At 40.8% G+C, this 24053-nt stretch overlaps 2 protein-coding genes across 2 annotated transcripts; both read left to right on the top strand.

Annotated features, from left to right (window-relative positions):
- The first annotated feature begins 12220 nt into the window (after positions 1-12220).
- Positions 12221-13300, top strand: LOC131954017 (cannabinoid receptor 1-like). Its single transcript, XM_059317499.1, has one exon. It carries the CDS (start codon positions 12221-12223, stop codon positions 13298-13300), a length of 1080 nt encoding a protein of 359 aa, XP_059173482.1.
- Positions 13301-22657: 9357 nt separating this feature from the next.
- Positions 22658-23725, top strand: LOC131954018 (uncharacterized). Its single transcript, XM_059317500.1, has one exon. The coding sequence runs from the start codon at positions 22658-22660 to the stop codon at positions 23723-23725; it is 1068 nt and encodes a 355-aa protein (XP_059173483.1).
- The last annotated feature ends 328 nt before the right edge of the window (positions 23726-24053 follow it).

Genomic DNA, 24053 nt, shown 5'->3' on the forward strand with positions numbered 1-24053 from the left:
AGCCAGATGGAAGAGATACACATTTTACTTGTGATAATATCGAGTTCACAAAACGGAATACACACTTTGATCACCCCCCTCCCCCCTCCCCCACAGTCTGCTATTTTACACGCTCTACAATATGAATTTTTTATTCATTCTTCAAACTACATTATGTTTCTGAACTACCTAGAAGACAAATCGATAGCTGAAATAAGACAAACAAGTAATTACCAAAGTATAACTAATCTCAAGTTTCCATTTACTCGTAGCATTCCATGCCTGTCATTAGCTAAGTACACAACGATATTGATTTCTTTATCATTCAATTACATCTACCATTCTCTCACTACTAAAGTAGATTATATTTACAAAGTCTGAAATTAAATTATTTAATTTTCTAACTCTAAGGTTGGCCAGACTAATTTGTTTAATTATAAGCATGACGACAGTGTTAAGCGGAAAGCTTGTTGTTTGCCACAAAAGCCGCTGCTATTTGATTAGATCACACGTTGTCACGGTGTAAAGGTTTACCAGCGCTGTCACTAGAAAGTTATTTTTTGATCGTCAGGACAGTGCCGACTTGAAAGATATCTTTGTATCACTAGATATATGTTAACAGTGTAACATCCCCATATGTCTGTGTAGCTGTAACATCAACATATGTATGTGTAAAAGTGTAAACAGTACTTCTAAAATGTTTTAGTCCTAATAGGGGAATCATCTCAGCACCGTAACGCTTGTTACCATGGCAACAACGCAGCCCTTCAGCCCCAGTTGGCCAACCAATCAAGCAGATCTCAGTGAGCAGACGCTGGGGCTGTTCACCTTAATTTGTTACGTCATCCTGTCTGGGACCATCAGCTTCATCGGCATCATCCTCAACATCGTCTCCATCTCGGTCTTCGTCAAAATGGGTTTCACGGAGACCACGACCGTGTCCTTGCTGAGCTTGACCGTGGTGGACACGGGCATGCTGACCATGATGCTGGGCTACAGCGTCCTCTACAACCCGCTGCTGGTGCAGGCCATCGGCTCCGTGGAGCTGGTCAAGGCCGTAGATTACCTGGTCATCGGCTGGCCGCTGCTCTGTCTAAGCCGGACGTCTGGCTGCCTGACGGCCTTCATCAGCCTGGAGAGGTTTCTCTGTGTGGCCATGCCGCTGAAGGTCAAGGCCGTACTGACCCCCAGACGAGCCGTGTATGTGGCCGCTGGGATCTTTACAGCCATGGTGTCGGGGACGATTCCTGGTCTGTGCGCCTCTAGCATCGAGCAGGTCATTGACCCGCTGACCAACAGGTCCGTCCATAGACTGTACTACAGAGAGCACGGCTATTTCATGGACGACCTGTCCTTGTCTTTCAACGTCTTCACGCAGATGACGTCATTTGCCTCAGTGACTGTCTTCACCGTTGGTCTCATCGTTGAGTTCCTGAAAAAAAGCCGGTGGAGGAACTCCGTATCTGGGTCATTTAATTATATCTCCGTATCTGGGTCAGTTAATTATATCTCCATCTCAAAACGAGACAGGAAGTTGGTGAAGATGATTATTTTGGTCTCGGTTGTTTTCATCGCCTGTTCTCTCCCCTCAGTCGTCGGCAGCGTCGTCATGTTTGTCGTCGAGGACTTCAGCTTTTCTGGTCGGCTCAAAAATCTGCTGATGGGCACGTTCTCCACGTTCTTTGTCCTGGGCTCTATCAACTGCTCCGTCAACATCTTCATCTACTCACACATGAGTTCAAAGTTCAGGAAAACTCTGCTCACGATGTTTACATTCACTTCACACAGCAACAAAGTTCGCGGGGGTTGAACAATCTCCTCCAGCGTGGTCCTGTGGTCTAATGGGTGGGAACTAGAAGGCTGGTGTGGCGGACAAGTTCGAGCCTGCCCATCCAGAGTTTACTAGACCCTGCTGGTGTAGCTATTTTGTGAGTGTCAGATGATGTCAAGTTTTACTGGTGTCGACTCTGGTGGTGGTGACAACACCGCACAGTTGTTGACACAAATTGGTGACACAAGTTGGTGACACAAACCCGACACCCCAACACTGACCACATCATCATGTCTTACTGACCACACCAACAGGTCTCACTATACCTCCTACTTTGCTTCATGTCGAGACTGTAAAACAATCTGGAATGTAATATTTGATATACTCGATTGATTTCATTTGGGCAAAAAAAGCTGTTTAGGAAATATGTTGAAATATTTATTTTTACTATTAACTATTGGCGCCATTTATCTTGATATATTATTTCTTGTCGCAATATATTTCTGTAAAATAAATTGGTGTGGGTGGAGAGAGCTTATTTCTGGCCAACGACCATTTAAAATACATTCGGCCTAAATGTTAAATGTTTTTATTATGCTAATCTACCGTAGGTATTAAATCAATCTGTACACCAATGTACGTCTCTAATGTAATCAGTTCAAATATGTCTAATTCATTAATGATATTTTATTAAAAAAAAAAGATTCAGCCTTTTCCTAGCCACTGTAATGCTCTGTGTCACCTTTACTCGACAGCTTCACTCAACACTCGAAGATCAGAAGATAAATGATCACCAACTAATTGAAATGTTTCACACAAAATCTGATTGTGTAATCACGTGGCTTTGTCTAACACCACAAGAGCTTAACGTGTCAGACAAGAAATCAAGATTAAAACCCCTAATCTTCCCAGCCTTCCATTGATATAATCCGCAAACAGACGATCACAAGAAACGAGTGACAGTAGAAGTGTTGAGCTCGGCTAACTAGGGGAAACCATTCTGTCTGGTGTTGTTGTCTGTCTTGCCGAGGTTGTCTGTCTTGCTGGGGTTGTCTGTCCTGCTGGGGTTGTCTGTAGAAACACGGTTATGATTTTAAATATTCCTTACAGTTTTCACATCGTTGCATATGTGTAATATGAGACGAATAATTTGCTTTTTAAAACAACCGCGGTAGTATTTGTAATAGGCCGACCTGACGGGTCACGATGACATAGGTCGACCTGACGACCCACAATTTTTCCTGTGTTTTCATGTCCTGCCACTGTACCCTGTGGACCGCACGTGAGAACCGCCGTGTTTCTGACTGTCTGGCCGGTCTTTATAAATAATTCAAATATTGTTGTTGACTTTAGAACTTACTCATAAACCCAAGATATACGTGTTGTTTGTAGGTAGATAATAATTAAATTCGACAATTCTTATTTTTAAATGTTTCAATAAATTCGTCAACTAAATATACACAAATAATAATGTCAACGATTTAGATCTTAACAATTATGTATTTCCCTTTGCGTTGATTGGATGAAAAGAATTTTAGAAATATCGAATAATTTAATGTGACTCGTTGAAAATCATTGGCAACAAGGATGGATAAAGACGACACAGGATGTTCTGCCCTAAAGGTATGATAGAGGCAACAAGAAATTGGCCTAAACTTTGAGGTAATTGCTTTCAGTTTTGGATAATTTCTTGAGACACAGGCAAGATCTGTAACTCTAAAATGGTCGGGGAAGTTGTCAACGATATTTGAGTTGAAAATTGGTGAGACCCACATTTGTTAACTCAGGAAAGTGGGCGGAGCTTGTGTCCACGGACGGCCGTGAACTTGGGAAATTGAAATTGATTTCGTTTAAAGTTTAGCCCGATAGGCATAGCCCTGAACCTCATTAACATCGCCGTGTTCTGGTATAATTAGCCCGATAGGCATAGCCCTGAACCTCATTAACATCGCCGTGTTCTGGTATAATTAGCCCGATAGGCATAGCCCTGAACCTCATTAACATCGCCGTGTTCTGGTATAATTAGCCCGGTAGGCATAGCCCTGAACCTCATTAACATCGCCGTGTTCTGGTATAATTAGCCCGATAGGCATAGCCCTGAACCTCATTAACATCGCCGTGTTCTGGTATAATTAGCCCGGTAGGCATAGCCCTGAACCTCATTAACATCGCCGTGTTCGCCAAGCTCGGCTTTCACGAGAGCACCAACGTCTCACTGGTCTTCCTGGCCGTGGCAGACATCAGGATCCTGCTGACCATGCTGACCATGCTGGACTACAGGTCTCCTACAACCCCTGCTGACCATGCTGGACTACAGGTCTCCTACAACCCCCTGCTGACCATGCTGGACTACAGGTCTCCTACAACCCCCTGCTGACCATGCTGGACTACAGGTCTCCTACAACCCCCTGCTGACCATGCTGGACTACAGGTCTCCTACAACCCCCTGCTGCTCCGTGCCCTAACCGACGTCGACATGTTTGCCGTCGTCTGCGGCTGGACCATGTCGGCCCGGATCGCCGGATGTCTGACCACCTACATCAGATCGCCGGATGTCTGACCACCTACATCAGATCGCCGGATGTCTGACCACCTACATCAGATCGCCGGATGTCTGACCACCTACATCAGATCGCCGGATGTCTGACCACCTACATCAGATCGCCGGATGTCTGACCACCTACATCAGATCGCCGGATGTCTGACCACCTACATCAGATCGCCGGATGTCTGACCACCTACATCAGATCGCCGGATGTCTGACCACCTACATCAGATCGCCGGATGTCTGACCACCTACATCAGATCGCCGGATGTCTGTCTGACCACCTACATCAGGACTGTGACACCCCCACTACCCCCCCCCCCCCCCAACCACCCGTACCGCACACCCTCTACTACACTATATCAGTCTGACCTTTATTTCTAAATACGTCACTTACAAGCTGTATAACCATGTGACTACTAATATCAACAATCGATACTTTAAAAGTAGTTTAGACCCGTTCATCCGAGAACTACATTTAAATACCTACATTATTATTAAAGCTATGGAAACATAATACTTAATATTTAAGCTAATAAATAAATTTAAAGTATCTGCTCCGTCCGTGAGAGTAGAGAGGCTATTGTAATATAGACGGGGCAACGCCTAGCCGGGACGGATGATTTAAAGCCGTCACAGCTAGGGTGGCTCCGGCTATATTTTGGCATTTACATCTTAAAGCTTCTATAACTTCGTGTGTGCCTACATTAGCGGGCAAAAAAAAATCCTAGTCGTGAAAATGTGTTTGCTCTTGTCATCTTTAGCATCAGTTTGGCCATCACAAATTTTGTCGAGCTGGCCGTGTTTGCTCTTGTCGTCATCTTTACTGTTGGCTTGATACAGAAATTTGTGGACATTTCCAAGTGGCGTAAAAACTCGTCATCTGTTTCTAAAAATAGCAGCATATTTACACGAGAGGAAGTCTTGGTTAAAATGGTTCTACTGATATTTGCGGTGTTTATCGTCTGCTCATTTCCTGAAGTTGTCGGCACCATTGTCATGTTTTTTCTTAAAGAGTACAGTATCAAAGGGAGAGAAATCAATATTTTCCTGGCCACTTTCTCTGTGTTTTTCAACATTACCTCCCTTAACTCTGCAGTCAGTATTTTGATTTACCTGAAGATGAGCTCCAAGTTTCAGCAAAGTTTACGTTCGCTCATCCCAAACTTTTGTTGGCTGACCACTGGCCAGCCTGGGATCTTGCAGTCTACACCTCACAGCTGAATGCTAGTGGTTACTGTGAGTAAAGTTACCAAGAACTTTCTTGTGAAGGACAATCTAACTACAACATTGCCTTTCATATCTGGATACCAAGGCTCTGTCAGATGTGATTCAATTGTTAATTTTTTTTTTAAATCGTCATACCCACACATTTAAATACAATCAGATACTCCCTCCCTCCACACGACTGCAATGTGACTCGACTTAAATTATGGCATCCAAATGGCATCACTTTTGCATTACGACCCACTCCTATCTTTGTATTTCCTCACAACAAAAGCTTTTAAACCAAGAAACTGCAAGCCTAGCAAACTGGAAAACCTATGTGAATGTTATTGTTGGAGTCTACGACTAATAAATATTCTGAACAGAACGAATCTTTGTGTGTGTGTGTGTGTGTGTGTGTGTGGAGGGGGGGGGGGGTTACGTGACGTCAATCTATTTAAAAACAAATTAAACCCCGTCCCCCTATGTGCTACTCTAGTGTCACCGTCCACCTATGTGCTACTGTAGTGTCACCGTCCCCCTATGTGCTACTGTAGTGTCACCGTCCACCTATGTGCTACTGTAGTGTCACCGTCCCCCTATGTGCTATTGTAGTGTCACCGTCCCCCTATGTGCTACTGTAGTGTCACCGTCCCCCTATGTGCTACTGTAGTGTCACCGTCCACCTATGTGCTACTGTAGTGTCACCGTCCACCTATGTGCTACTGTAGTGTCACCGTCCACCTATGTGCTACTGTAGTGTCACCGTCCACCTATGTGCTACTGTAGTGTCACCGTCCACCTATGTGCTACTGTAGTGTCACCGTCCACCTATGTGCTACTGTAGTGTCACCGTCCACCTATGTGCTACTGTAGTGTCACCGTCCACCTATGTGCTACTGTAGTGTCACCGTCCACCTATGTGCTACTGTAGTGTCACCGTCCACCTATGTGCTACTGTAGTGTCACCGTCCACCTATGTGCTACTGTAGTGTCACCGTCCACCTATGTGCTACTGTAGTGTCACCGTCCACCTATGTGCTACTGTAGTGTCACCGTCCACCTATGTGCTACTGTAGTGTCACCGTCCACCTATGTGCTACTGTAGTGTCACCGTCCACCTATGTGCTACTGTAGTGTCACCGTCCACCTATGTGCTACTGTAGTGTCACCGTCCACCTATGTGCTACTGTAATGTCACCGTCCACCTATGTGCTACTGTAGTGTCACCGTCCACCTATGTGCTACTGTAGTGTCACCGTCCACCTATGTGCTACTGTAGTGTCACCGTCCACCTATGTGCTACTGTAGTGTCACCGTCCACCTATGTGCTACTGTAGTGTCACCGTCCACCTATGTGCTACTGTAGTGTCACCGTCCACCTATGTGCTACTGTAATGTCACCGTCCACCTATGTGCTACTGTAGTGTCACCGTCCACCTATGTGCTACTGTAGTGTCACCGTCCACCTATGTGCTACTGTAGTGTCACCGTCCACCTATGTGCTACTGTAGTGTCACAAGTCGACGATAGGCCACGTGATCACGTGATACAAAAAGTTTTTTCTTTAACAATGAGCAGGACATGTTCTAGAAGTTTGGACCTGCAGTCCAGACTTCTAGAACATTCCTGCACGGAAACAACTTTAATCTTCTGCACGATGTTCCTCTAAAGGCGTGACTTCCAGTGGTACTAGCTCAAGAAAATGACCAGTAACATAGCACTATCGACAAATGATAAGACTACAGATAAAATAGCATGTACAACATATGAGGTCTCTGTCATGAAATGTTTGTACACCTTCGAAAGTTAATGATTTATTCAAGATATGATTTCAAATTGTAAGTGAACTCTTTCATTGAATTTTAAAAAAAAAATTCTTTTGTAGTAATTGAAAAAAAAAGTAAAATCCCTCAACAAAGTTGTAGAAAAACTCGACAGTTTATAATTTTGTAATCATCAATAAAATAAAATTATAGACACGGCAGACCTAAGCAGGACGTTGATTAAAAATAAATATAGACAAGAGATACCTTGTTTAAAAATGATGAACTGAAATTATTTAAATTTTAAGTCTCTGATTTTGTTTATTGCTTTAATCTTATACTATGTCACATATTATAAGGCGGGGACAGCATAACATATAATTTAATTGTTCAATGCTAAAAAAAATATCCTTTCATGGATTATAAAAAGCGAATTAAAAATGGTTTAAGTTGCTTATTGTTCTGTCATTGGTGAGTTGTTTTAAGGGGAGGGTACGGTGGTGGGTAGCTTGGAGGGGAGACTGAAGGAGGTAGAGTTGAAGGGTCGAGTCTTTGTTCTGATACTGGACTGTTCATGTGTAGCCACTGTAGGGACTGTTCACATGTAGCCACTGTAGGGACTGTTCACATGTAGCCACTGTAGGGACTGGGACTGTTCATATGTAGCCACTGTAGGGACTGTTCATATGTAGCCACTGTAGGGACTGTTAACATGTAGCCACTGTAGGGACTGTTCATATGTAGCCACTGTAGGGACTGTTCACGTGAAGCCACTGTAGGGACTGGGACTGTTCATATGTAGCCACTGTAGGGACTGTTCATATGTAGCCACTGTAGGGACTGGGACTGTTCACGTGTAGCCACTGTAGGGACTGGGACTGTTCATATGTAGCCACTGTAGGGACTGTTCATATGTAGCCACTGTAGGGACTAGCACTGTTCATATGTAGCCACTGTAGGGACTGTTCATATGTAGCCACTGTAGGGACTGTTCACGTGTAGCCACTGTAGGGACTAGCACTGTTCATATGTAGCCACTGTAGGGACTGTTCATATGTAGCCACTGTAGGGACTAGCACTGTTCATATGTAGCCACTGTAGGGACTGTTCATATGTAGCCACTGTAGGGACTGTTCACGTGTAGCCACTGTAGGGACTGTTCACATGTAGCCACTGTAGGGACTGGGACTGTTCATATGTAGCCACTGTAGGGACTGTTCATATGTAGCCACTGTAGGGACTGTTCATATGTAGCCACTGTAGGGACTGTTCATATGTAGCCACTGTAGGGACTGTTCATATGTAGCCACTGTAGGGACTGTTCATATGTAGCCACTGTAGGGACTGGGACTGTTCACGTGTAGCCACTGTAGGGACTGGGACTGTTCATATGTAGCCACTGTAGGGACTGTTCATATGTAGCCACTGTAGGGACTAGCACTGTTCATATGTAGCCACTGTAGGGACTGTTCATATGTAGCCACTGTAGGGACTGTTCATATGTAGCCACTGTAGGGACTAGCACTGTTCATATGTAGCCACTGTAGAAACTGTTCATATATAGCCACTGTAGGGACTGTTAAGATGAACTTGTCTCTACAACTTTTGGTGCTGACAACATACGACCTGGATGATCCACTACACATTAATTAATTAATTAGATAAGAAATTAAATATTTTTGGAGAGATTAATTCAAGTCAACTCGTGCAGGACATGTATTTAATGTTTTAATATCGCACATAAATCAACGTCAAACAAGCAATGGCATAAGCAGAGTTATACAGTATTAGCACGTGATCGTCAAAATATAAAAATATATTAAAAAGTGCAAAGCAGGGTGTGACCACAATGTGTGACTTAAACGAGTGACTAAAAGGTGTGACTAAAAGGTGTGACTAAAAGGTGTGACTAAAAGTGTGACTAAAAGTGTGACTAAAAGTGTGACTAAAAGTGTGACTAAAAAGTGTGACTAAAAGGTGTGACAATTTTAAAAGGTGTGACACAAACTCTCAGCTTACACTGGCGTGTACTTATAAAGTATGTGCCTCTCTAGCTAAACATTGACTCTCTACTGTCGTGGTGTAAAAAAAATTAGTTCCTGACAATTATCCTAACACATTTGAAAAACACAAAGCTAAAATATTCTAGTTTCAGCACACATATATTTTTACCACTAATGTCTTCGTAACATTTAGTAACACTGTAAACTAAGAAAACAAAAATATCAAAACATATAACATAAATATAAATTATAAATATTGCAATCATCAGTGATGTTAGAATGATGTCTTGAAGATGTATCGATGACATGTCGGTGTCACTTTTGTCATGAAGATATAAACGTAATGGAAGTTCTCGATTTAAAGCTGATGTTACAATTTCTATGGACGGCTATGAGAAACAGTTATAAGCAGTGTGTATGGCAAAGATTATTTCACATGTTTCTCCCAATTAAAAGTCTTAGCAGACATCGCAGGCAGACAAACGATTTGAGCCGAATTTTGTTGACAGAAATTTTCAGTTTGTAATCGGAGCTAGCGGCATCAATCCGCACAGAGACACAGAGCGCCAGCGAGATTCGAACACAGCTCTGTAGGACGGGCGCAGTAGAGTGGAGCTGTCTCAGACACACGGAGAACCCGAGGACCACCGAGCCCATGTGAGCTGTGTTGGTCAGCACGTGCTGTAGCGTGCAGACCACGAGCACTGGGCAGGTCCAGCAGAGCATGAAGAAGATGTAGTCAATGTTTGCGTCAGGCATTCTAGGCTTCAGGCGAAGCTACTGTAGTCGGCAGGTAATATCATAGTAGGCGTCAGCCATTTTTGCGTCATGCAATTTTGGCGTCAGTAATTTACTTTTGGCGTCATGCATTATTCATCGAACACCCCTAAAGTTGTGTGTATTCATCAAACACCCCTGACGTGCGCCCCCGAGGTCTTGTCGCATCAAATGTACAGCTTGAATCCCTGTAAACCCCATACGGTGTGTGAGTGCGTGAGTTTCACGTGAGTGACAGACACCTTTGTGTGAGAGTTTCACGTGAGTGACAGACACCTTTGTGTGAGAGTTTCACGTGAGTGACAGACACCTTTGTGTGAGAGTTTCACGTGAGTGACAGACACCTTTGTGTGAGAGTTTCACGTGAGTGACAGACACCTTTGTGTGAGAGTTTCACGTGAGTGACAGACACCTTTGTGTGAGAGTTTCACGTGAGTGACAGACACCTTTGTGTGAGAGAACTTGAATCTGCGTGTAATGGAACAATACACCACTGCTTTATATTCTTCTAATTTATCTAAATCATCTCAAAGAAAAAATGTAATATTCTTCTAAATCATCTCAAAGAGAACACTTAACTCCAACTCAGATTTAAAATATTTTTGCGAGAGAAGTCACATTGGGTTAAAGTTAAGAGCTCTCCTAGACAAAGAAATCAGAAGATGGTGTGTTTTTTATTTTTGTTGTAGGTATTTAACACAGATTTCTACTGTAATAGCTAACGACCTGTTCAAACATTTACATTGCACTAAACAAACTATAGGAGAAAAGTTTATCTGATAATTTGTGTAGCCTTGTGCCGTGTAATAATGTGGTATCAATGGAGAATCGAACCAAAGTTAATTTCACTCAAATTTGACTGAGAGTTTCACGTCAAATGGCCGGAGATTTACATCCGTTTATCGATATCGACCTGTCCGATAATTTCATCGATACAGTACGTCATCGTTAGTCGAGCACGTGCAGTTAATGTTTGTTGTGCAATTAGACCAACATTTTATGTAGGTGAGCAGGCACAGTCTTTGTGTTTAAAACTCGAGATTATTCTAGCGTCAAATTATTTCGTTGACGTTGGGCTAATCAAGGTTCTGTCTTCAGTGAGACTAGCCCCGGGGGAAGGGGGGGGGGGGAGTAACCTTATTAAAATCTGCTCTCAGATTAAATGTTACGGATGTTTTTCTGGGGGCCGGGGGCAGAGATTATACAGGGGTGCATCATGAGGTCGCAATGTTCAGTCATTACGTCGTGATGTAGGTAAATGTTCTACTTAACGACACTGAAGTATAAATGGTGCCAGTGATGGCGGGCGGCGTTATAGACAGTAGCTGTCATTTTCTACAGACAACAGCTGACATTGTCCACAGACAGTCATTTACATTGCTCTTTGTCTTCATAGAAAAACATCATGTACTAGTGTCCACAGCAAGAGTTCAACATTCCTTTTCTTAAATGCCGCCATTTTGACGTGACCCAACAGTTACAGTAGACCACACGACGTTTACACGGGGTCGGTGTGAGTCAGTTGTATTCATACAAGTCAGGACAGCTTCACACGTGAGACAGTCTTGATATAAGGCTACTTCACACGTGAGACAGTCTTGACATAAGGCTACTTCACACGTGAGACCGTCTTGACATAAGGCTACTTCACACGTGAAACAGTCTTGACATAAGGCTACTTCACACGTGAGACAGTCTTGACATAAGGCTACTTCACACGTGAGACAGTCTTGACATAAGGCTACTTCACACGTGAGACAGTCTTGACATAAGGCTACTTCACACGTGAGACAGTCTTGACATAAGGCTACTTCACACGTGAGACAGTCTTGACATAAGGCTACTTCACACGTGAGAGAGTCTTGACATAAGGCTACTTCACACGTGAGACAGTCTTGACATAAGGCTACTTCACACTTGAGACAGTCTTGACATAAGGCTACTTCACACTTGAGACAGTCTTGACATAAGGCTACTTCACACTTGAGACAGTCTTGACATAAGGCTACTTCACAGATGTAGCAAGCACATTTTAGCGGACTGTTTTTGGTCCGATAAAAACCTGATAATGATGAGATAGACTACTCGTAGTTGTCATGTAACATTTCGTACGATCGAATTTATCGTCCTACAGCCAGGACTTAACATTTTGTCTATCTGTCAGTCCGCCGTGATGGAGGGCGCCGACTATTTGAACGTGACGGAGCGTATGGAGGGCGCCGACTATTTGAACGTGACGGAGCCTGAGGACGACCCGTTCCTGATCAGCGCCGACCTGCTGCAGTGGTTTACACTCGTCAACTACGTGGCGCTGTCGGGCACCATCAGCTTCATCGGCGTCATCTTCAACATCATCAACATCATCATCTTCATCAGACTCGGCTTTCACGAAACGACGAACATTTCCTTCTTGAGCCTGACCTTAGCGGACATGGGTGTGGTGCTGATGTTGGTGGGCTACAGCATCATCTACAACCCCGCGATGGTTGGCGCGGTGCCCACCCCCCAGATCATCGACTCTGTGGGTTACATCCTGTTCGGGTGGCCGTACGCCTGTTTTAGCCGTATAGCCGGCTGTATGACGGCCTTTATTACCGTAGAAAGGTTTCTGTGTGTAGCGATGCCCCTCAGAATAAAAACTCTGGTGACGCCACAGAAAACCATTCTTATAGCGGCATCGTTTTTCGTCATTCTGTTCGCCAGCGTCGTCCCAGCCTTCCTGGCCTCACGACTTGACCGGGTGTTTGACCCGAGCATCAACCAAACCGTGGTGGGGCTGGTCTTCTGCCCGGACACGCCCACCCTGGAGAACGCCTCCCTGACGTTTAACGTGGCCGTGCAGCTGGCCGTCTTCATCATCGTCACCGTCTTCACCGTGGGCCTCATCCGGACGTACGTGCGGAAGTCCGAGTGGAGGAACTCCATCTCGTCCTCACAGGGCAGCAAGTCCATCTCCAGCCGGGACAAGAAGCTGGTCAAGATGGTCATCTTCATCTCGGTCATCTTCATCGCCTGCTCCATCCCTGGCGTGGTGGCCACCTTCCTCATGATGTTCATCAAAGACTACAACATCCTGGGCCGCTACAGGAACATCTACATCGCCACCTTCTCCACGTTTTTCCCCATTGGCGCCATCAACTCGACCGTCAACATCTTCATCTTCCTGGACATGAGCTCCAAGTACCGGCACATCTTTCTCTCTATGTTTGACCTCAGGTCAGTCGCCAGATTCGACACGAAATCTAAGACTTAAACATTCATGGTTACACTATACTGGTATGGTTTAAATTTAACAACTTAAAGATTAATTGTTAAACCACATTGCAATGGTTTACAATATTTTAGACAATGGAGGAGGTCGAGTTTGATAAGTTGGATTCAAGCATCATTGTCGACGTGGATAAAAACGTGTTCTTTTCTTTTTACATTTTGCCATCGAAGCGGAGGTAAAAAAGTACATACAAAAAAGACAACAAAAGAAAACAACAATGAAACAGAAAAAAATACAACAAAACATAAGCCTGTAATTCAGAAATTTAATACTTTTAGAATCAATCTTTCAGAAATTACAAATCCGGAGAGCTTAAAAATAGTTTTTGAGTTTAAGTCTACATTTCTGTTTATTTTTATCAATCTTAAGTTATAACCTGAAGTTTCACTTTTGTAAGACATACATTGATTGCCCCAACATGAACTCCGTGATCCATCTATCTTCTGAAAACCGCACATTTTAGTCATTTGTTCTTAAAACTTTGTCGATAAAATAAAAAAATAAAACTGCATGACGTGGTTGTACTATTTTTTTTTTACATTTGTTTTTGATAAAATGTAAACATACATACTTTGTTTGGCTTTGTAAAATTGAGTTTAGTTACCGAAAAAACTTAAAATATCACAAACATCCACTTTTAATTGAAGTCCGTCAAATATCAAACAGTCAGGCTATCTTAACTGCATCTATTTTAATAACATCGCGCCAGATTAAAAAAAAATAATACAAAAAACATATAACTTATTTCTTCAACATCCCATGTACCTGGGGTAGTTGGTGAGTTGTGTTAAATAAGACGACAGGCTGACCACTTGAAAATTAAATCTATGAGACTCTGGTCATTCTTGTGTTAAGTAAGACGACAGGCTGACCACTTGAAAATTAAATCTATGAGACTCTGGTCATTCTTGTGTTAAGTAAGACGACAGGCTGACCACTTGAAAATTAAATCTATGAGACTCTGGTCATTCTTGTGTTAAGTAAGACAACAGGCTGACCACTTGAAAATTTATTCTAAGAGACTCTGGTCAATCTTGTGTTAAGTAAGACAACAGGCTGACCACTTGAAAATTTATTCTAAGAGACTCTGGTCATTCTTGTGTTAAGTAAGACAACAGGCTGACTACTTGAAATTTAAATCTATGGCCATGTTCGTCTAAACCTCTATTTTTTTATTCACCTGTATGTCCATTAAATTGCAGATGTATTGATGTCTAAATAAGGAAAATATGCGGGAAATGAAAAACACATTAAGCTTAACATTATATATATATATATATATATATATATATATATATATATATATATATATATATATATATATATATATATATATATATATATAAATTAGTGTTTCACTTTGTCTTTTATGCATTATTACACCATTGATCCGGTTTTAAGCATATCCCAGCAGAATGTCTGTGTACATTTTAAAAGTATGCCCCCCCCCCCCAACAAGGGCCTTAATTTAATTTAATGGAGAAACAATACATGAATTAGCAAAACTATCGAGTTATCTCCCTTTGTCCGATAAGCATACCTATGTTCCAACCAAGGTTTTGGGCATACAATATTTAAAATATTGGATGGTTGGCGCCCGGCGCAAGTGTGCGCCTGTACGTCCCGAGTTCTGCCGCAATTCCATTGCACCAGGTTTCCGTTGTTTGGGCGCCCAAACTGCATCAACGGGTCCTCCGACGCCCCTACGGTCTTCTTACCCTAAGTGCCTCGGGTATACGAATGAACAACGTTGCGCCTACTTTTTTATTGAACGCCATAGACAAGGTATGCGGTGGGCTACTCCAATCGATGAATTAGCAGACACAAGGACGACTCTAATGAAAACTGCCGATCTAATCCACCACCACTTTTGTAACTCTAGCCCTAACTCATCAAAGTGGGTGGGAAAGGGGGGGGGTACTCTGACTAGTGACCTAATTTTGTTCTTCCATCTAAGCTCATATTCCTTAATGGACGTCTTGTATAAGACAAAAGTTGATGTCATGGTTTTATCTGACACAGTTGCTTGCTGGACGGGCACATAGAAGTCAGGTGTTGAGTCCCAACGGTAGGAGGTCGAGCCTAACCAAACAACTGTCTCGTGACTTCAGTAGATCACGTGGTACAGGCCATTGTTAACTGAACTTGTCAGAGACTCGTCTTGAGCGACTGAAGGTTGGACCGTGATGGAGAACACAGAACCCACCTGAACATTTAATTTTTTTATGAAGCTTGTGGCACGCCAGTTGCTCATCCACCAATGTTAAATAGTTTGCTGAGAGACAATCCATTTATAATAGTTGAGGACGGTCAGTTAATTTACAATATTTAGTTTGCTGCAAATAATTTACAATTTGATGACTGTCAATTAATTAGAATTTGATGACCGTCAATTAACGGACAACTAGTTGTTAGTGAGGAAGCAGAGCAGTCAGGCTAGAGACATGGATGGACCAGGGTTAACAACAACTGAAGCTCCAGAACTTGCCAGAGTCCTGCATAGATTGATGGATGATGAAACTTGTAATTTGTTTTCTTTCTGGGCGCTTGTAATTATATCTGGAGCTATCAACTCGCTGAGTATACTTTTCAACAGTACAATCATCATCGTCTTCATCAAACTGGGCTTCACCGATACCATCAACATCTATGGTGGTCATCTACAGCCCTGAAATGACACAGGATAAGTCAAACACAAAAATTATCCGTGCTTTTACCTATCTTCTATTTGTTATATTTAGCCGTATTTCCGGTTGTCTGACAGCTTTTATAAGTCTGGAAAGATTCCTCTGTATAGCTGTGCCACTGAAGGTCAAGGCCCTCATCACACCAAAGCGAACAGCCATGGTTTCCTGCGCCATTTATGGCTGTATGTTTTGTAGTGTTATACCGGTATATGTATGTAATAAAATTGGACCGAAATTGTATACCGACCAAAATTTAACTTTAATTGGATTGATCTGAAAACACTGACGCGATAGAAAACATCAGTTTGGCCATCACAAATTTTGTCGAGCTGGCCGTGTTTGCTCTTGTCGTCATCTTTACTGTTGGCTTGATACAGAAATTTGTGGACATTTCAAAATGGCGTAAAAACCTGTCATCTGTTTCTAAAAATAGCAGCATATCTACACGAGAGAAAGTCTTGGTTAAAATGGTTTCTTAAATATCTGCGGTGTTTAACGTCTGCTCATTTCCTGAAGTTGTCGGCACTATTGTCATGTTGTTTCTTAAAGAGTACAGCATCAAAGGGAGGGAAACCAATATTTTCCTGGCCACATTCTCTGTGTTTTTCAACATTACCTCCCTTAACTCTGCAGTCAGTATTTTGATTTACCTGAAGATGAGCTCCAAGTTTCAGCAAAGTTTACGGTCGCTCATCCCAAACTTTTATTGGCTGACCACTGGCCAGGCATGGGATCGTGCAGTCGACACCTCACAAGTTTTCATTTCTGTGAGTTTTACCAAGAACTTATATGAGAGATGTCACTTGGAGTTAGCCATCCTTTTATTTACTTTTTCCTGTTTCAGTAATTTCGTACACTTTTAAATTTAGGAAGAAACGTTTATATATTTAATATGTTGTCATGTAATATCTTTAAGAGACAGGTGGATTATGGGAGTTTTCAGCAGTTGGTTCAACAAAATAAATTCATCACAACAAGCTTAAATATTTTTGTCAATCAACTACCAGTAATTTATCTGTCGACTAGCAGTAATGTATCTGTATGTATCGACTAGAAGTAATGACGATAGAGTGTAAAACAAACAAAACGATACTCACGATTTTCTGACAAACTAGTTCTACTGTTCATTGACCTTATGGACAACAAAACAACCGTAAAAACAAACAACTACTTTTGTTATACAAATACAAACACGTATTACCAAACGTTGTAATGTTTTAGAAGCTTTTATTTAGTTCGCAACGTCCATTTGTTTGTTTGTGGGTTTGTGGCAAATCTTGTAACTCAATTTTGACCCACTTCATTTGCAGCGATTTCGTTCAAACTTTACAGATACGTTCCACTTCGATGACAATACTTCTTTTTCTTCTTCGTTCTTAATTTTAGTGTTGGATGGGATTACCTCCAACACAATTAAGTATACGTGTCAACTGGTTATGCGCCGTTTAGGGCATTGACTCCGATTTCAGCCTGCTTTTCTTTTTGGATTTGCTTCCATAGCCTTTGTCCAACCAAGAACGAACTACAAGGCAGCAGTTGTTTGATTTTGGAGTTGTCTCTCCAAGAAGAGTGGCTGTCCACAGCTAACAAGCATCATCTGCCCTAGGGTTCGAACTCGAGACATTTCGGTTTAGCAACCATGAGCTTTACCAACTCGACCACTCCGACCCCTAGGTGACAATACAAGTCTATCTATTTTTAAATTGAATAAGATGTTTAATTGGTCATTACAATTAATTAAATAACAACATTAAATCACTCGTCCATTAACTTACTTTTGTGTGAGGCGCCCTTACATTATCAGTTCGCACTATTCATAGATACCAAATGTGTTTATAATTTTCGGTTGCAAGCTCACAGTTGAGTGCAGTCATGTTATGAGCACACAGTTGAGTGCAGTCATGTTATGAGCACACAGTTGAGTGCAGTCATGTTGTAAGCACACAGTTGAGTGCAGTCACGTTATAAGCACACAGTTGAGTGCAGTCATGTTGTGAGCACACAGTTGAGTGCAGTCACGTTATAAGCACACAGTTGAGTGCAGTCACGTTATAAGCACACAGTTGAGTGCAGTCATGTTGTGAGCACACAGTTGAGTGCAGTCATGTTATAAGCACACAGTTGAGTGCAGTCACGTTATAAGCACACAGTTGAGTGCAGTCATGTTGTGAGCACACAGTTGAGTGCAGTCACGTTATAAGCACACAGTTGAGTGCAGTCACGTTATAAGCACACAGTTGAGTGCAGTCATGTTGTGAGCACACAGTTGAGTGCAGTCATGTTATAAGCACACAGTTGAGTGCAGTCACGTTATAAGCACACAGTTGAGTGCAGTCATGTTGTGAGCACACAGTTGAGTGCAGTCATGTTGTGAGCACACAGTTGAGTGCAGTCAAGCGCATCACAAGACACACAAAGACAACAACAAACTTTTAACAAAACAGACATACACACCTTAATTTACATGTATATATATATATATATATATATATATATATATATATATATATATATATATATATATATATATATATATATATATATATATATATATATATAAAATAGTAAAATAGTTTTCAAAATACAGTAATACAAATTTGTAATACGGTACGCCAAATTTCCATTCAAAATAAGCTAGTACATTATATTTTATGCACAGTTTAGAACAGTTTTGCTATATCAACATTTTTTATTTATTGCGAGGTAAGGATTAGTGTATATAAAAAAATACCTACCTCCTTGGCGATTATTCAGCCAACCTCATTTCAAAACTGAAATCGGAAATGAATATAAAAAGTGTCTTCTACTAACAAACGCATTTGTAAGTGTGGCGATACTAAAGGGATGCAACACAATAATTTATGAACTTTGTAATGTGAACATTTTTGTCTGATCATAATAGTATGGCTACAGTGTACCAAATATGGGTATATTATTCTATTGAACCAGAATACGTTTGTAAGTATTTCAAGATTGAGTTCCTCAAAATTTGTTCGTATATTCTTATATAACAGCAAAACCTGGTCCAGTGCAATCAGGCTTTAAAAATTGCAGGTAAGTTTGTGACAAAACCGCACATCTTTGACGAAACACACATTCTTTAAAATTCTGTGAATTTGCCTCTTTATAAAATATGATATCAAATCATAGAATTCTGAAGGTGTTTAAGAGAGCGGAGTTAAAATAAATTTCCACTTCCGATTACCAGAAACGGCGCAAAAGTTGAAAAGAACTTCAATGTAGGTTAGAATTGTTATCTTTAAAATTTCGTCCACCTAATTGAAGCGGTACTAAAGTTATCGTGTTCATACACTCACAGACATACACACAGACATCTAAAGTACACCACTACAACACAAAAATCGTGTTTTTGTCAATTTTGCCTTCAAAGCTACCGTAACAAAAAAATAAATTTAAAAAAAGTTAAATTTGAAAACAAAATTTCGACTCAGGTAGGTGTGAAACTTCTACTTTCGCACAGTATTACGTAACTCTATCACTGATAAATCTTACGTAACTCCCGAACTCTTTTGGGGTGGTTCTAGACTGATAAATTATTCGAAACTATAAACGATTATTAGGAACAAAAACTCTTCGTAGACTCGAATCTAATGTCTAGGGTTAAAAACAAATATGAAGACCTTCTGATACTAATAAAACTTTTAATCAATCTAAAACCTTCTAAAAAGCAAACAAGTCTAAATAATAAAATACTATGCAAAAAAATATACAATAATGAAAAACCCAACTACAATTTCAGGAATAACACACTGAAACTACTAACACTGGATAAGGTACCTAAGTTATCACCACAACCTACACGTTATTAAAATAAGACCCAGAAAAATACTGAATACACTGGAACTTTGAGATAATTACTGCTTAAAGTACAACATGGACTCGTGGCTCTCTCTCTCTCTCTCTGTGGGTGTCTAGTGGGCTCCTTGTGCTAGGAAAATTCCTCCTTTATATACTACTCCAAAATTATGGGATGTTGACACGAATGCCAAGGACCATTCGGGGATGGATCCACAGCACGAGTCACACGAACTCAGTTGTGAATACTATCACGTGCGTCTGGTGGAAAATTTCTTTAGTTTGAACAACAGATAGCTCAAGGCCATTTAAAATATTAATAAAATTAAACTATTAAAAAAGAAGACCTAAGTAGGTCACAACAGAAATAATTCATCCCTATTTGCGGTATATGAGGAAGTAGAAATAGACACAATGCAATTCGTTTAATCCCAATACAAGAAATTACAGGCTAGAAATGGACGAAAACATGTTGAAAAAAATCCTTCCATCATTATTGATGACGGATAAAAATCGTGTTTTTGTCAATTTTGCCTTCAAAGCTACCTTGACAAAAAAAAATAATAATAAATTTAAAAAAAAGTTAAATTTGAAAACAAAAGTAAAATTAAAATTTTAAGAATCAATTTTATAATATTTAAACGCAAAGAACTAAAACATATTTTGTGTGTTTAAGGCTACATTTCTTTTTATTTTCATCAAATTACAATACAGTTTTACTTCCATAAGGCAAGCATTGATTGGCTTTACACTACTTCCGTTATCGATTTTCTGAACATCCCCACTTTCTAGTAATTTGTACTTAAAACTGGGCTGATAAATTTTTTTATAATTCAAATTATACTTTTAAAAACAACATGGCCTAGTTGTGCCATATTTATTTACATTTTCTGTGACCAAATGAAAACAACTAAATTGTTTTAGCTTTAAAAAATAATTGTTTAGTTACTCGAAATATGTAAAAACATCAAACACATCCAATCTTTGTTCACGTCTGAAAAAAATCAAACATTCAGGTTTTTATAACCAAATCTACTGCATTAACATGGTGCTTGATTTTTAAAAATATTTAATGATCCTTTCGAATAATTTTCGTTTGTGTCCATTAGCAATTGAAATTAAAGCATAAAATAACTGTGACTTAGCAACACAGCTAATTTTTCATAATAATTTAAATGCTTTAGATGGATCGAAATGTCAGGCAGCATTCAAGTACAAAATGTTTCGCCTATTTCCAGGTGAGGGACGGCTACCTGGATTCTGAGATCTTATTGTGTATTTACTGTAACTATCCACATTTTACTCAATCACGAGCTACCATTTTTAAAAGTTGGGCGCAATTTTTGTGTCTGATGTCTTTTTCTACACAGTGAGATTCAGCTTTCTTGCTGTCAGTATCTGACCATTGCCCAGCTGTCAGTGGTTCATTCGTGTAACATCCAGCTATTGGTAGTTAAACTTAGACACTCCTATTAGTGTACATTTAATATTGGTGACTGAAATGATCTAAAAAAATGGTCTAAAGGTATAGGTATCACCTTAAAATTATTTTAAAAGCAAGAAAATAAACTACTACAATGTGCTAGAGAACTGTCACCTCACGAGAAGTTGGAGATGCTACTCCCCCCCCCCCCCACCTTTAGATTTGCTAATCTAAACATCCCAGTTAATGAGATAAATTTATAAAACATTTATTATACTGCTGCTGACGTTTATAAGTCATCTTTTGTACAAAATATGATTTATAGTTGATGTATAAATCGTTTTAATTATTGTGTAATTATTCAATCATCCAAACATTTTATAAAACCCAATTATTTTAAATTATATATAATGCGGATAAAAAATGAATATACTATAGAGCTTATACGTCGTTTAATTCATAAGCATAGAATTTAAAAAAATATCAGTCCCCTTGTACAGAAGAAAATGGGGACAATTAAAACAATCAATGGCCGACTTGTAATTAGCTGCTCTAGGGCTTTGACCTAAAACTGTTACACTGGAAAAGTTGTCTAGTGTTTTAGTCTAGTAATTACACGATCCACGAAATTTTAATTAACGGCGCCCAAGAAATAATTCGCAGGGTTGTTGTGACGACGATTTGACGATCGATGTCCTCAGATTTTTGTCTTAGAGTTCATCATCACATACTCTGGTAGGGGCATCAGGGACCAAATGAAGTCTTACAGTACATGTGTGGCGTTAACCGGCGAGGGCTGTCAGTGTGATGTAGGGCGAGCTTTAGAAAGTCAAATCTTCACGTTTAAACTGAGGTGAAATGAAATCTGTCTAGTGTTAATCAAAATCTCGGGTCACTAAAGAAGTTTGTCTTAATGTTTCCAACGTTTGGTTGTGGTTGTCATGGACTGACTGGCTGTCTGGATAGCTGACACGGGGCTCGTGTAGTGGACAACAGGAGTGCTACTGTCTCGTGTAGTGGACAACAGGAGTGCCACTGTCTCGTGTAGTGGACAACAGGAGTGCTACTGTCTCGTGTAGTGGACAACAGGAGTGCCACTGTCTCGTGTAGTGGACAACAGGAGTGCTACTGTCTCGTGTAGTGGACATCAGGAGTGCCACTGTCTCGTGTAGTGGACAACAGGAGTGCTACTGTCTCGTGTAGTGGACAACAGGAGTGCTACTGTCTCGTGTAGTGGACAACAGGAGTGCTACTGTCTCGTGCTATTGTCACTGTTTTTACATCGTGCGATTTGGTGTTTTAAAATTTTAAATCAGAATTAGGGCGCAGAGTGACCACTAGTTTTACCTTAGTTTTTTTTTTTAAATTCTAACCCAGGTGAGTAAAACAGTTATCACCTGTAGTGGGTGCAGGATGGCATGCCTGGGCGTGGACAGGTCAACAGTGACCAACAGTCTGGACCCCACAAGAAAGGAAATTGTACAAGTCGGTCTCATGGATGACGTCACGTTTGGTTATTTTGCTTTGGCCAGTTTGGTCATCATCGGTGGAGTTATCAACATTGCTGGTCTCATCTTCAACAGTATCAACATCATCGTCTTCATCAAACTGGGCTTCACCGATACCATCAACATCTCTTTGTTGAGTCTTGCCATAGCGGACATCGGTATACACATCACGATGATTGGCTATGTGGTCATCTACAGCCCTGAAATGACACAGGATAAAACAAACATCGAACTCATTTATGCCGTGAGTTATCTGATCTTAGGCTGGCCTCACGTGATGTTTAGCCGTATTTCCGGTTGTCTGACAGCTTTTATAAGTTTGGAAAGATTCCTCTGTATAGCTGTGCCACTGAAGGTCAAGACGCTAATCACAAAGAAACGAACAGCGATAATTTCTTGCAGTATTTATGGCTTCATGATTTGTAGTGTCATCCCAGCCTTTGTTGCCAACAAAATTGGACCAAAATTTGACACAGAATCGAATGTAACTGTGATTGGTCTAATTACAATTGATAATAGTGACGCTATAGAAAACATCAGTTTGGCCATCACAAATTTTGTCGAGCTGGCCGTGTTTGCTCTTGTCGTCATCTTTACTGTTGGCTTGATACAGAAATTTGTGGACATTTCCAAGTGGAGGAAACATGCGGCATCGGCTTCTAAAATTAGAACGCTTTCAACACGCGATAACGTGTTGGTCAAAATGGTTTTATTTATATCTGGCGTATTTATAATCTGTTCATTTCCGGGTGTAGTGGGAACGATTGCACTACTTTTCGCCAAGGATTACAACGTCAAAGGGAAAGAAGTCTATGTTTTCCTCGCCAGCTTCTCCGTGTTTTTGAACATCGCATCCCTGAACTCTACTGTCAGTATTTTTATTTACCTGAGGATGAGCTCCAGGTTCAAACAAGTTTTCCGGGCGTTTTTTGTCAGCAGCGTCCCTGTGTGTGCCCCAGTTTATAAGGATTAACTTCAACTCTATACTAAAACAGTTGAAACCCAATTTTTATTCGTGTTGTTTTTTACTTTCTCGTATACGAAGTATTGTAATCGTGCAAAAAATGAAATCGAGATTTTCACAAATCTAGAAGTTTTACACCTCCCTGAGTCGGAAAAACATAGTTTTGCAATTTTGTCTGTGTGTATGTGTGTATGTCTGTGAACACGATAACCTGAGTACCGTTACAGCTAGGTTAATGAGATTTCATATATAAGAGTTGTATCGAATTTGTAGTTCAACTTTTAAGCGATTTTCGGTAACCGGAAGTGGAACTTATTCTTCTTTCAATTTTTCAAAA

Source organism: Physella acuta, unplaced genomic scaffold, assembly GCF_028476545.2.
Source record: "Physella acuta isolate Inbredline_101_S28 unplaced genomic scaffold, ASM2847654v3 ptg000969l, whole genome shotgun sequence".
In the NCBI taxonomy this organism is placed as follows: Eukaryota; Metazoa; Mollusca; class Gastropoda; family Physidae; genus Physella; species Physella acuta.

Excerpts from the sequence above, each read along its gene's own strand:
- LOC131954017 (XM_059317499.1), top strand. The coding sequence starts at position 12,221 with ATGGAGGGCGCCGACTATTTGAACGTGACGGAGCGTATGGAGGGCGCC.
- LOC131954018 (XM_059317500.1), top strand. The coding sequence starts at position 22,658 with ATGGCATGCCTGGGCGTGGACAGGTCAACAGTGACCAACAGTCTGGAC.